This window comes from Aspergillus steynii (genome assembly GCF_002849105.1).
Source record: "Aspergillus steynii IBT 23096 chromosome Unknown P170scaffold_10, whole genome shotgun sequence".
Classification (NCBI taxonomy): Eukaryota; Fungi; Ascomycota; class Eurotiomycetes; order Eurotiales; family Aspergillaceae; genus Aspergillus; species Aspergillus steynii.
In genome coordinates, this window is record NW_020194407.1 from 1,358,980 (window position 1) to 1,372,398 (window position 13,419).

Genomic DNA, 13,419 nt, shown 5'->3' on the forward strand with positions numbered 1-13,419 from the left:
GGCGGACGCGAGCCAATGGAGATGGAGATCCTTAGGCAGCGACCCGTGCGGGGAAGTCACGTGCTGCATAATACCGGCATTGACTGTGCATAATTTATAATAAAAATAATGAATATAGATACAAGGAGGTAGATAATGATAGCTCAGTAAAGGACATGCAAACGGGCACTTTTCTTGCAGACTTATATCATCAGACCCAATTTATCCATTACTCTTGATGCCTTCATTATGTCATGATCAACCGTGGGGATAACTATCTGCCTGTAGCCTTGTAAATACCCCAATCCCATGGCCCGGAGTCACCTGCACAAGGGTTTACAATCGAGGTGATCTCCCCTAGCTTTTCTCCGGGACCTGGTCTATATTCCAAGATCTATCCATCTCCCAGTATTCAGGACGTGGTCATCCTGCAATCAGCCCGGACATCTTCGGCCGGATCATAGCAAGGACCGCACTGCCGTAGGGACATGAGATGAGGCCTTTGAAACGCCCAATGTATAGGTTATATACTTGTACTTCCCAGTCTAAGACCCTCCCTCTAGTCCACCCGGCGCCGCACTTCCCGGTCCTGAGAATCGATATTCCCGCGCAGAGCATCCTGGACCAATTCGCGCAATTCATTCTGCGTCGCCTCGCTCTGGAAGTCCTCCCGCGACGCCAGCTCGTCAATTCGGCGCTTGAATTCCGGATCCACCTGGTCTGCGCCCGCGTTGACTTCCTGCTCCGACATCGTCCCCAGGTTCACCTGCAGGTTCGCCGGCAGAGGCGGAGCCGGGTTGAGGACATCCGCCGGGTTCTCGGCGGGCGTAGGGAGTCCCATCACCTGTCGCAGATATGCGGCGACTTCGGGGAAGGCGTCTTCGGTTTCAATGTTGTCCAGTGCCGTGAAGCCCTCGTCGTTCTTGCGGTTGTAGTCCACTTTGAGCTCTTCCACGAGACATTTGGCCATGTCGACGTTCTCCACCACGAACAGGCAGGTCTCGCCGTCCTCGTCGAGCAGGTTCACATCCACCTTGTATTCGTTCACCAGGGCCCGCAGCAGATCGAGGTGTCCGTATGAGGCTGCCGCGTGAAGGAGCGAGTAGCCGTGCTCGTCTTGACCGGCTGCGATGGAGGGGTTGGATTGTAGGAGAGCGAGAACCCCGGTGGGGTTGTCGGCGGCCATGATGTAAGGGTTGGGTTGAGTCATTGTGGCGGAGGGTGAGTCAATTATCTTTATCGTTATTTGTGTCAGGAAATAAAGGAATATGGATGGGTTGGGTAGGAAGGAAGAAAAGGCCGGTGGCGCAGCGGAACAAACGAAGGGAAAGAAAGAGAAAAGGAAATGACGAAGAGAAAAAGATCGCCGTGAATTTCTGCCCCGCAAAACCACCTTCTTCGATAAGCTTGACTCACACAAGGCTCCAGCCTTTGCAATCAAAAAGAAAAAAAGAACCTCTTGCCTGAATCTGGGACAGGAGTGGATGAACCGTTTCCCCTATTTATTTCACTGTCCACAATTCCACGTCTTTCATCATTTCGCGAACACTGCCTTCCTTCGTTCGGCTCTTTCACCCGCCGACGCTGGCGATCCCACTTCGAGCTTCAATAATTCCTGTCAATTCTACGCGCCCCAAAGGAATTATCGCAACGATACGAACCAGCTGCACAATGGTGAAGCAAGACGTTAGGGAGGTGGTCCGACTGGTCGACAGTCTGGAGACTGCGAGCCAGTGGAACAAGCGCGATGGAAAGAAGGCGTTCGTCTGCAAAAAAACAACCTTTCCGGTCGCCGGTTCCGATAACATCGCCGTAGACTCCTGGAGGTTTATGGACTGGGATTACAAACGAAGCGATCTTCCGACCTACGCCCGCGGGCTGTTTACCACCAAGAGGAAGGATGGCACCCCCGAAATCGCGGTTCGCGGCTACGACAAGTTCTTCAACATCGAGGAGGTGAACGCGACCAAGTGGAGGAACATTGAAAACAACACCCGGGGTCCCTATGAGCTTAGTGTGAAGGAAAATGGGTGTATCATCTTTATCGCGGGCTTGGAAGACGACTCGTTACTGGTTTGCAGCAAACATTCGACCGGAGGGCGACAGGATACGGAGGTGAGCCACGCGCAGGCTGGTGAGCGCTGGGTGGAGAAGCACGTCAGCTCAGTCGGAAAGTCCGTGAAAGAGCTGGCTCAAGAGCTGCGCCGGTTGAATGTGACCGCTGTCGGCGAGCTGTGTGACGACAGTTTCGAGGAGCATGTTCTGGCCTACGACCAGGTTGCGTCAGGCATCTACCTCCACGGCCTCAACTACAACGTCCCGCAGTTTGCGACGTGCTCGAGCACCGAAGTCCACGAATTTGCCGACAAATGGGGTTTCAAGAAGGCCAAGTTTTTGGTATATGAAGATATCGACACGGTAAAGAAGTTTCTGGACCAGTGCGCAGAGACGGGAACCTGGGATGACCGCGAGACCGAAGGGTTTGTGATCCGATGCCAGCGACAGGAGGCCAGCACGGCGCCTTTGGAGGACTGGTTCTTCAAGTACAAGTTCGAGGAGCCGTACCTGATGTACCGACAGTGGCGTGAATGCACCAAGGCGGTCATCTTAGGCAAAGTGCCCAACATCAAGAAGCACAAGAAGATCACCGAGGAGTACCTGCAATACGCCCGGCGGCAGTTCGTTAAGAACCCCAAGCTGCAGAGCTTGTACCAGCACAACCACGGCATCATCTCGCTGCGAGAAGGCTTCCTCCAAGAACGTGGCCTCAAGGGCTCGGAGATCATTGCCATGGAGAACGAGGGCCCCAGCGAGGTGACCAACAATGTCATCTTGGCCCCCATTGCTTCCCTCGGCTGTGGTAAGACGACCGTGGCCCTTGCCTTGGTTAAGCTGTTCAACTGGGGCCATGTGCAGAACGACAACATCCCCAAGCAGAAGAACAAGCCGAAGAAGTTCGCCCTCGACATCACCAACCTCCTAGCTGCACACCCCGTCGTCATCGCAGACCGCAACAACCACATGCGGCGCGAGCGACAGCAGCTCATGGACGATCTCCTCCCCGTGATCCCCGATGCCCGCTTCGTCGCCCTTCAGTATGTTCACGAGCCCAAGGGCCAGCTCCTCCCGGGCATTCGCGACGTGACGCGCCGGCGAGTGCTCGACCGCGGAGACAACCACCAGACCATCCGCGCCGGCAGCCAGAACCCCGAGGAGGTCATCGGCATCATGGAGGGATTCCTGAATCGCTTCGAGGCCATCGACACCGACCGCGTACCGGACAAGGGGTTCGATGAAACCATCGACCTCGACGTGGCAGCCTCGTCCCGTGAGAACCTGGAGAAGGTGGTCACCTCCTTGCATTCCTTCTACCCCCATCTCATCAAGCAGATGCCCACCCCTCAGGAACTGGACGCCGCCCTCCACAGCGCCATGGCCGACTACGAGGTGCAGCTCGACCTCAGCCATCAGTACGGCAACAAGGGCCCCAAGCAGAAGAACAACAACAAGACGCCCACCTCCAACTCCGCCGCCGCCGCTCCCTCTCCTCCCCTCAACCCGCAAACGCTGGCAAAGAACATCGAATACTTCGGCATCACGCTGCCCGCCGCCGACATCACGCACACCCTGCAATCCCTCTTCCCCCCGTCGACCACGTCCCCCGAAAAAGCCCGCATCTACAACCACCTCCTGCACTCCCGCCGCATCCAACCCGCCTTCCACGTCACCCTCATCCACCGCGCCTCGAAGAAAGACCGCTCCGACATCTGGGACTCCTACACGCGTCGCTACGTCGACAAGATGGCCTCCAAGCCAGAGTCCGACCCCACCATCACCCCGGTGCTCGCGCCCGCCCGCGTCCGCCTCGAGCGTCTCATCTGGGACGACCGCCTCATGGCCTTCGTGGCTCGCCTCTTGCCCCCCTCCGACGACGACCAGGACCCCGCCCTGTCCGAGTGGTCGTGCGCGAACCCCATCCCTCACGTCACGGTCGGCACCGTCTCGCCCGATGTCAAACCGAAGGAGAGCAACGATCTGCTTCAGCGCTGGCTGAAGGTCGGATCCGGCCCCGGCACCGGCATCTGGGAGGCTGAGATCCCCGGCGTGAAGGTTGTTTCGGGACAGGTCGGCGTGGTGATGAGTCGGAGGTGAGGTGCTTTTTTTTTCAGGTAGCTGGGTGGGTAGGATATTATTTTGCTTGTTGGTATTGGTACGTAACCTACATCGGTGGATGTATCATTATCATCGTCTACCCGGAACAGTCGGTATGGTATGACATGGCTTGGATGGTTTAGGGTGGGACCGGATGGGATAGGAAAAGACCAGGAATTGGATTTACGAAGCTTTATGATTAGGATTAGGTATTAGACTCAAACAAGAATAAAAAAAGAGATGTATTGAAGCATGGATATCGGTGGATGGTTTCATTCTCGGTAGCTCTACGTCTGTCCTAGGACTCTTACGGTATACTCGGCCTTACGGTATACTCGGCACTCACAAGCATGCGATGGATAGACAAGGACAGCTCCATTAAATTGTACATAGAAGGGAGGGAAAAGCTACGAGCATCTATCTACCAATGAAGGCCATCTAGGTAACGTAACATCGAATCCCAAGTCGTGACAGCAGAACACCACCTAGTTGGTTATCCAAGACGTAACGCGCTGGGCACCGAACCGGCCCATGAACTGCAAGCCGGTGCTTCCCATGGGAAAGTAGCTGACGAGATACCAGAGAAGGGCAGCCAGCTGGAAGATGGACGAGATGAGCGTGAGGAAGGTCGAATGGAGCTGGAAGCGGAAACAGTTAGCTTTCATTTTCCTAGTCATCCGGAGGTATATCTGCATGGGGGAGAATTAAACAAAGATTGCGGCTCCCTCGAGTCGCGGGAAATTTTCGTCTCCACCCGAAGGAGAAAAGGTCACGCCTGGCATGTGCAGGAAATGATGTCATAACCGACAAGAGAATCTCGTGCATATGCATCAGGTGGAGAGAGGAGGAATGCAAGATCTCGTTGCGATTTTCAACACGGCCGCACGGGGAGCCGGCGAGGCGGAAAGGCGGCAGAAGCGCAAATATCGAGAAGCGTCCAGAACAGGGGGGAGAGCAAGAGGGTGTTCGAATAGGCATCCATCCAAACCAAGGAAAAAAAGAAAAAAAAAAAAAAAAGGAACTAAACCTAAGCAGGCAGCGACTTACTCCGATGGCAAAGTATAGAGTCATGGCAATCGAACCAAAATAAGCGGCCGTAAAGGGCAGCCGTGATCCCGAGACCAGATGCTTAGCGTAGACCAGGGGTCCCATGAGGACTGCCCATGATAGCAGAAAGAGCAGAGAGCCGACCGACCATCTAGAAAACCGGTTAGCATCAGCGGTTTTGGCAGGCCAAAAAAGAAAGCAGGGTGAGCACGGATGTTGATGCGGGCAAGATCGACCGGGCGTGGTACAGCCACAGGCATGACAAGCCCTACACCGCCTCGTGCCAGGACACTCCTGAAGAATGCCGTGGGAGGGGGGGAAGGCCGGCGAAGGTATGGAATTCCCGACGAAGGCACTTACAGAATAGCAAACTTGCGGGGTTTGAGCGACAGCACCGGAAACAGGAAAAAGCAGATCAGAAAGCAGACCGCTGCTCCAAGGTTGCATGCCACAAAGACGAGCATGCGATCCCACCGACTCACTGGAGAACATCAGATGGTTAGCCAGGCATCATCCTATTTTTTTTTTCTTGTTTTCTCTTTCCTCGTCGTGCATTCTTCTTCCTTTCTGTTTTGGATTCTGGAGGGGGTGTGTGTGGTATAGACCGAAATCAAGGCACAGTCCCCGACTAGATACGCTCGTCCCCACGGCGTCCGTGAAACCCAGCCAGACGCAGGAACTGAACGGTTGTCACCTGGACTGGGCAGTGCAGCAAATCAGGGAATGGGCAACGGCTTGTCGGAGCCGTCGGTCATGAGCTCGGGGATCTTACAGGCAAAGAAAGTGTCCTCCTCTTCCCGTCGATTTGCAGCCGGGAGGGGAGCTCCCGGAGCTTCGTGAGTGGGCAGTTGCACGTAGCCCTCCCCTCCGAACGGGTTCCAGGACTGTAACCGTGATAGGAAAGGAGTCGACGCCGCCGAGTTATTGGTGCGCACCGGTAGATCCGGGTCGCGACGCGACCAGCCCAGCGAGTTGACCGAGTCGCGGAACGAATTAGAGGTCATGGCTGCGATCTGCCTCGTTTGCCCGCGGTAGGGTCTGATTTGCGTTCCGGATAACGAGGGTGGGTGGGGAAGGTGAAGGGGGTGGGTAAGGGAGAAAGAGAGGCTTTTCTGGCTGCGAAAAGCAGGACACCCCCGGCGTTAGTGTCAACGGCAGGCAGACCAGTGAGGACGCAACGCTAGAATGTCAAGCTGAGGAACCCTCTGCAGGGACTATGCACGGCGGAAACCAATATGTACGTGCAGATGATCTGCAGATATCAACCAAGCCGTGTGTGGGTGAGATGGTGTCGAGCGTAACCCACGATGATAGGACCGAGACGCGGCGGGCCAGATGACTGTTGCGCAAAGCGGACTAAAACACCCGAGGAGCTTGGGCACGGGGCAACTCTGGCACCCGCTAATGGAGTCGTGCTTTCTGAGACTCTCGTCCTCCCCGATAAGCTTGTGATCGATCGCCCTGTCGCGCGGCGCTCGTTATTGGGAGATCGTAACTTTCCCCCGGGGCCGGCTTGAATTTTGGTTTTCGGCGGGAGGGGTGGTGGCCGGGTTTGGTATAGCGGTTGAGTCAGTCGGCGGCAGGAATGACGAGCGACGTCTAATCCAGCCCAGGGAATGTGAACCAGACCAAGGTGGTGAGGGTGTCAAGACCGGATCGATAAGGGCTACTAGCACGACGGCCTGGTGGAGAAGGCTTGCGGAGAATAGGAAGGTGAGGAGGAGGAGGGGAGGGGGCGTTGCTGCAAGATGATGGCAGAGTCAAAATCGCCCGGCGTAACCTAACGGCTCTAGCACGAATCGCTTCTGGACAGGCGGCAGTATTAGCCATCGTCATCTGACTTTCGAAAGGGAGGAGAAGGCGTGAAGAAGGAGGGGGGCCAAAGGGAGGGAGGGGTGCGTGTGGGAGGGTTGAGCAGGTGGTTTGCGAAAATAAGAATAAGAATAATAATAATAATAAAATAACTCAGAAAATCAGATACGACACACCCGGGTTGGAACCGACCAGGGGGAAGGGAAAAAAGGTTACATACCACGAGTAAGTTGGAACGGGGTCTAGTCCTGACAGTCCAACCTGGTTTTGCGATCGATGATGCTATTCTTGTTCGCAGAGACCGGCGTTTGGAGAAGGGATTCGTCGACACGCTGGAGGAAGAGGAATGGAAGTCGAGCTCGGGTGGGTTGGCAGAGCCACCAATCAGCGCCCCGCGCAACGGTGACGGGGGCCTGGTGACGGCACTAAGCCTGAACCGCGCTGGTGACCCCCCGCTGGCTGCCACCCGCCAATCAGCCACTGAGGATGTACCGCAGGGGGCTCCGGCGATGCAATTGATTGGCCACCGGGCTTGGCCCATGCCCTCGCCGGTTGAGACCATTGGAGAGATTCCGCCACCGCCCATGGGGTTTAATCATTTAGCGCCGTTCCCGCTGACCACCGACATGCTTCCATTGTGGTTCTCCTCCGGCCAACTTGATTGCCTGGTACCGCTACTATGAGCCATGTACTAGCCCCCGAGGTCTTTGTCCATGCCTATGAGCAATCGAACCACACCTACATCACTCGCGTTAGCCTGGAACCCACGGTCGATCAATGGAGCCGTCCGAGCAGTATGAATCAACCAATGTGCCTGCCTAAAGAGGCCAGCCGCTTCTCCCTCGGACGACTGGTGCTCTCATCGAAGCCCGACACCGTCCAAGAGAGCCCGCTGCTTGGACCAGTGACGATCGCGAATCCGCCATCAATCCCCTGCTTGGTCTCCTTCCTAGTCCAGTCGATCGTTGCTAGAGCAGCCGTTGATTGCAGAAGTCTACTTGAACTTCATGTACGGGTACGCTGCGGTCTAATCGGAAAGTCTAACGAGCTCGGGGAGAAAGTCTGATCAGAGACATATTACGTAGAGGGGCGCTAGCCTTTTCATCGATCGGAGAGATCATCCGAAGGGGGGAGGGGGGGGGATCATTTACGGCGTAGTGTGAAGCGTTCGATGACATGACCAGTAACTAGTTGGAGGAGACCATCCTGAGCTCGCTGCAGTTGCATACAGCCGATACACCCTCGCTGACGTCGGTTTCTCTCGTGCCTGCGCTCAAATCGTCGGCGGGACAGATGGACGCGGTATCAGCTTGGTGATATCCGATTTAGATTACCTCCCCCGGCCGCAACAATACAATCCACGAACAACACGGCGTAAAAAGGAAACGGAAAGACGAGAAGCGGGTGATAACCCTATCTTATATCCGAGACTACTGGCAAGGGCTCCCATGTTATTTCACCTATCACAAGCGGATATAATCTCCTCCCTCTCCCATAGCCAGACGGGGCGTGCTGCCTACAGGGTGTCATATTAGCCTCGGGGCTGGCGAAGACTAACCGAAGGCAACCCAAGAATGAAAGGATTCGCATCCTGTACGGGGGTCGTTCCTGAAACGCCGAATCAGCATCTGCGAGGGCATCTGCGTAGCAGTAGGTAACAGGCAACCCGGGGTGCGTCTCCAACCGGGCGAAGGCTCCTTGCAGTCAACCGTGGATATCGCGGCCATGCACTCCGAACCTTGACGGGACGGGACGACCACGGGAGCCAAAACCGCCTCCCTCAAGTGAAGACCTCAATCGTCACTCCATTGCCAACCAAGCTGCAACTAGTTGACGGGTAGATGGGGTTTGTCGGTATATGCCGTGCTCTGGTCCCACCCCACACACCGCATCTTTCCTCCGCCATCATGCTTGAAACCCACGACGGAGGAAAGCATGGAAACCATGCCAGTAGGTACGGTACGGTACATCTCCATACAGTCCGGAGGGGAGATAACATCAGCCTGGCATACCGAGCCTTACCCCCGGTGTCGTTACTTGCGCCGCAGCAAGTTTTGGCCGGGCAAACGATGGCAGCAGATTGGAATGAGGGCGTTGATTGGGTTGGGGGTTTGACAGCATTCCATGTCCAAGGTAAAGTCTTCACGGAGCAGCTGAAGGCGAGCTAAAAGATGCCACCCACATTCCCAGATCCGCGGCATTCCAAATCATGGATAGCTGAGCGAGCTCGAGGAATGACCGATAACGAGAATCCCACTCGACGGCCGGATCAAGAAACTAATCAATTAATGCGATTGTTGGACCGGATTAGGCAGGCCGCTAGGGTGCGGCTAGCTCGTCACCCTCACTAGCGCATTGTTTCGCATTGGATTTTGGCCCTTGGAGTCATTTCCCTCGCCCTCTCTGCGCAAGGGAAAACGCCGCGAACCAAAGAGTTTACCCCTCCGGCCTATCACACCCCCCCGCAGACACGCTCGACGCACCTTCGCTCGGGAAGCGACAGGATCTCCAGTCTGCACCGTGACACGGACCGCTCTTGGGGTGTCAGCGTCGAGGGACGCTCGGACGGCCGTGGGGATCCGGGGGTTTGGATTCATCAGCAGCGTCGCCTTGTGGGAGAAGGCAGCGCTGATATCGCGACGGTGCGGCTCCTGCAGAAAATAATATTCGCGCATCCTACTACTCCATCATCATTTGTAGGTGCGTAGATAACTACCGTCATCCAACGCTGCGACTCAAGAATCCAACACTACGACGGAGTACCTTAGGGCCTCACTCCTACACCCTCTCTCGGCCTCTCTCTCTTTGGCGGGTTTAATCGGTTTCTTGGTCCGTCGATCCCCTTAGTGTCCTCCCCTCATCCGTGAATATTCATCCCTCGACCACCAGATATGAAGATCCGATGTTTTTTTGGCCAAACCTGCGCCCGCCGTGCAGGAAGGAGATCGTTTCCCCCATCCATCCCTTCCACATGGTGTCCCACGATCATCCATACATTCCAGCAGTACCCGCCATTAGAGTCGCATTGTCGGCGAGACATTACGAGAGGGTGAATTTCTGGGTGAATTTCTGAAGCTGCCTTTTTTTAATTCATTTTTTTTTTTAAAAAAAAAAATCGTTTTTTATTTTTCTATAATTAATTAATTAATTAATGTTTTCTTTTTTTTCATCGCGAGGGAGGGGGAGATTTCTTTTTTTAACCATCACCAGTAAATGAACTATGAACTTCCCACTGCAATGATGTCATCCCCCCCTCCCTGTTTCATTTCTTCTGAAATATTTCGTGCGTGCAGCTAAGTATTGCTAGTGTTAGTATTGTCATTTGTTATTCTTCTGACTATTTTTAATTGCGACGCTAATTTACCCTCACGCCTCGGGGTCATCATCCCCCTCTTGGTATGTTTGGGGTTTGCCCGAACGGGGCATCTGATACATTCTACTCAACGTCGGTTCTCAAGTCCGCCCGACTTCTGCCAACCAGAATCGCTGCTAATCTTCGTCAACTCCTGCACTAAATTAATCTCAGAGCGCGAAGGGCAAAAAAAAAAAAAAAAAAAAAAGGACCAGACCCCATCGGCCTAGCCTGACTGCGGTGAGTCATGACGGACGGCGAGGAACAGGTGACAAAGCTGGTAGTACCTGGCTGCTCATGGGATGACAGTGGATGCTTTATTTTCCTCCACCGGACTGTACGACCCTCCTTGTTGAACAAGAAGTTGGCGACCGCTATCTGACCTTCTCCCACACCATCTTGCTTTTGACCACACCCCTTTCTTCGACAAATCTGGGCGTTACCGGAGGTTGACACCCTCCATCTTCTACATAGCTTAGTTCGTCGGCTTTTAGTCTCATCGCCACCGGAGTCTTCTGGGGCCCCCTCACGCACTCCTCTCGCCCTTTCGCCAATCATGTTTTTTGGAAAAATGAAAAAAGAAAGAGAAAAAGTAAAATCGAAGTATATATTTTTTAATTTTTGTTTTTATTTTATTTATTTCCCATGGAATTAATTAAAATCAATTTCCAATTCCGATTTCCCTGTTGAAGAAGGAAGAGCGACGCACGTAATTCCCGTCGTGAGTTTATCAAGCCTCGTCGATTTGAGGATCGACATCCTGCATGACCATCGCTGTGATATATCAAATGAGAGCCGGCAAAGAACGCCTCGAGTGCCCTTTAAAGCCTCCATTCCCTCGCTCATTCGACCTGCCGACCTTTCTCTGGATTCCCATTTGATTCCATTTCTCTGTCTCTGTCGCTATCGGGATATCCTGTATTCCACTTGCTCTGACCATCCCAGCAACTTTTGGTTATTCCTTTTGCTCCTACTAGCTCATGGGCTGCCTCCAGGGAAGGTTACTTGAAACCAACTGATTGATTCGACGCTCTTCTCTTACCGCTTGAGCTCGAGCCTCCTCGTCGTCTTTGCGACGGTTCTGTATATCCAGCAGGGTGCATGTAAGTTCGCAACCGAACCACTTCCTTGCTTTTTTCCCTTCGTTTTTTGCTCCTTCCTTTTTCCCTCATCGGTTCCTCTCTCCCACCCTGGTTCCGACCTCTCCGTGGTACATGTTCATGGCCATCCATGGCCATTCCCACCGCGGCGCAACGAGGCTCCATAAGAACTGGTTGGTTGCGCTGGGCTTTGCTTATGCCGCTGTCTCTACCTCGTTGTGATTGGACTCGGCGATACGCATGCTATCCTCGCCACGTGTGAAGAGCATAGTAGTCTTTTTAGGCCCGCTTCCTTCCTTGAGGCTTTTTACCCGCTCTACTTTCCCCTATATATACCTCGGATCCCCACCGTCACAACCAAGAAGCTGATCTGATTGATTTGTTCTTTCCAGGAACATAGATCAACCATCTAACGAATCTGATCATTTATTTACCATCATATAGACAGGTTAGTGCGCATGTCTCCTTTCTGTTTTTTTTTTCTCTGCTTCCTTCCTTTGCCTTTTGTCTTGGGTTCGAGTGTTTGTGTTTTTTTCACCTACTTGCGCACCCGGGGGCCCTCACCGAGAGCTGTGAATCTCCCCCTCTTTTCCAACTCCGGCTTTCTCCTGGGTTCACCGAAAAGCAAATTGACTGCGGCACCCACCCCCGAACCCTGCATACTGCATGCTTTACTCAGCGGGGGGAAGGGAAGGCGACACGGATGGCGACTCCTTGAGGAACCCGTTGCGGGGCTGCTGATTCGACGGCCCAAACGCCCAGACATGCCAGAAAGGGCTGAGTCGCCGCGGGGCAACGATGTGGTTCGAAGACCGTCTCACAGACTCTCAGACCCCGAGGCGGGGAGAACTCAGTTCCTGGTTGGACCGAGGCGGAGCGCTGGAATCCGGCAGCGGCGAAAAAAGAAAAGAGCAGAACAGGGAGAGAGAGTGAGAGGCAACCGAAAAAGCAATCTTCGACACGACGTTGCACGTCCTGGAGGCATCCTGGAGGCATCCTGGAGCCATCCGGGATCCACGATCCAGCAGCGGTAGTGCCGCTGGCCACCGCCCAGACCGCAGCTCACCGCCCCTCATTTCTTTGACTCTCGCTCTCCCTCTCGCGTCGCGCTTCTTCTCTGCTTCGGCGCCAAACCCCACTGGCTCTGGTTGCTCCAGTAATCAATCAATCGCTCCATCCGTGATCGCTTTCTATTCTCCATCTCTCCACACCAGCTACGCTCTCCCCCTCCTCCTGGGCTCCCCCTACATATCTCTCCAGTCCGGGTGCCCGAGCTGGCTTCTTTTCCCGCCTGAGTTTTACTGTGCGAACCACTTCCGGGCAGAACTCCAGCTTCGGGAATTTGTCCGACTCAGCCGGTCCTCTCTCTCTCTCTTATCATCTCTGTCTTGTCTGGCGCATTGTTCCAGCCCGTCAGTCTCCGCGGACCCGTCGTGCCCACCTTTTGGCTCTTTCCTTTCTTCTGGACTGTCTCGCTCGCTTATGGCCGTGACTCCTTAATCTTTCTTGAACTTTGTTTTGTTTTTTTCCTTCTTTTTTTTCTCGGTTCTGATTGACTTTGCTATCCCGTCTTCTCGGTCGCTCACGGTAGAATTTTCCAGACTTGTCCCCTATTTCCATCTTTGTGCGATCGACGCCACCCGGCGCTGCCGCCTATTGGACTTAGAATTCCGCCCACGATACTGGCATTTGCCGACTTGTCCGCTTTCGACTCATACTTTTTTTTCTCCTTTCTAAACCATCCCCGTTCCCTTGTCTAGCCTTGCCATTCATATTTGGCATCAACCGCCCCTCGCATCCGCCTCGAGTCACCTCGCTCTTACAACCAATTGCATCTCATCATCTCCATCAAGGGGGTGTGTGTCTCTAACGCCCTGTTTCCCCATATTACTCCGTATCCTGGTGAGTGTCTCAGTCCGCCCCTCCTCACAGTGTCTGGCATCCTCGACCAGGACCCTGGGGGCATTCGCTCTAGTT

At 54.3% G+C, this 13,419-nt stretch overlaps 5 protein-coding genes across 5 annotated transcripts; 3 read left to right on the forward strand and 2 right to left on the reverse strand.

The window, feature by feature from the left end:
- Positions 1-141: 141 nt before the first annotated feature.
- Positions 142-1,336, reverse strand: P170DRAFT_441405 (ankyrin repeat protein). Its single transcript, XM_024850300.1, has one exon. It carries the CDS (start codon positions 1,187-1,189, stop codon positions 539-541), a length of 651 nt encoding a protein of 216 aa, XP_024699268.1. The 5' UTR covers positions 1,190-1,336; the 3' UTR covers positions 142-538.
- A 25-nt stretch (positions 1,337-1,361) lies between these two features.
- P170DRAFT_441406 (tRNA ligase) lies at positions 1,362-4,382 on the forward strand. The gene has a single exon (XM_024850301.1). It carries the CDS (start codon positions 1,651-1,653, stop codon positions 4,129-4,131), a length of 2,481 nt encoding a protein of 826 aa, XP_024699269.1. The 5' UTR covers positions 1,362-1,650; the 3' UTR covers positions 4,132-4,382.
- A 234-nt stretch (positions 4,383-4,616) lies between these two features.
- On the reverse strand, positions 4,617-6,182 carry P170DRAFT_369488 (putative Golgi traffic protein SFT2; the record flags this gene model as incomplete). The annotated part of the gene is made up of 4 exons (XM_024844908.1): positions 4,617-4,769; positions 5,179-5,329; positions 5,539-5,659; positions 5,951-6,182. 4 exons carry the CDS (start codon positions 6,180-6,182, stop codon positions 4,617-4,619), a joined length of 657 nt encoding a protein of 218 aa, XP_024699270.1.
- Positions 6,183-8,706: 2,524 nt separating this feature from the next.
- On the forward strand, positions 8,707-9,239 carry P170DRAFT_66685 (uncharacterized protein). Its single transcript, XM_024855326.1, has one exon. The coding sequence runs from the start codon at positions 8,832-8,834 to the stop codon at positions 9,156-9,158; it is 327 nt and encodes a 108-aa protein (XP_024699271.1). The 5' UTR covers positions 8,707-8,831; the 3' UTR covers positions 9,159-9,239.
- A 2,515-nt stretch (positions 9,240-11,754) lies between these two features.
- P170DRAFT_66737 (uncharacterized protein) lies at positions 11,755-12,666 on the forward strand. Its single transcript, XM_024855327.1, has one exon. It carries the CDS (start codon positions 11,901-11,903, stop codon positions 12,474-12,476), a length of 576 nt encoding a protein of 191 aa, XP_024699272.1. The 5' UTR covers positions 11,755-11,900; the 3' UTR covers positions 12,477-12,666.
- Positions 12,667-13,419: the final 753 nt, after the last annotated feature.

Excerpts from the sequence above, each read along its gene's own strand:
- P170DRAFT_441405 (XM_024850300.1), bottom strand. The coding sequence starts at position 1,189 with ATGACTCAACCCAACCCTTACATCATGGCCGCCGACAACCCCACCGGG.
- P170DRAFT_441406 (XM_024850301.1), top strand. The coding sequence starts at position 1,651 with ATGGTGAAGCAAGACGTTAGGGAGGTGGTCCGACTGGTCGACAGTCTG.
- P170DRAFT_66685 (XM_024855326.1), top strand. The coding sequence starts at position 8,832 with ATGGGGTTTGTCGGTATATGCCGTGCTCTGGTCCCACCCCACACACCG.
- P170DRAFT_66737 (XM_024855327.1), top strand. The coding sequence starts at position 11,901 with ATGTCTCCTTTCTGTTTTTTTTTTCTCTGCTTCCTTCCTTTGCCTTTT.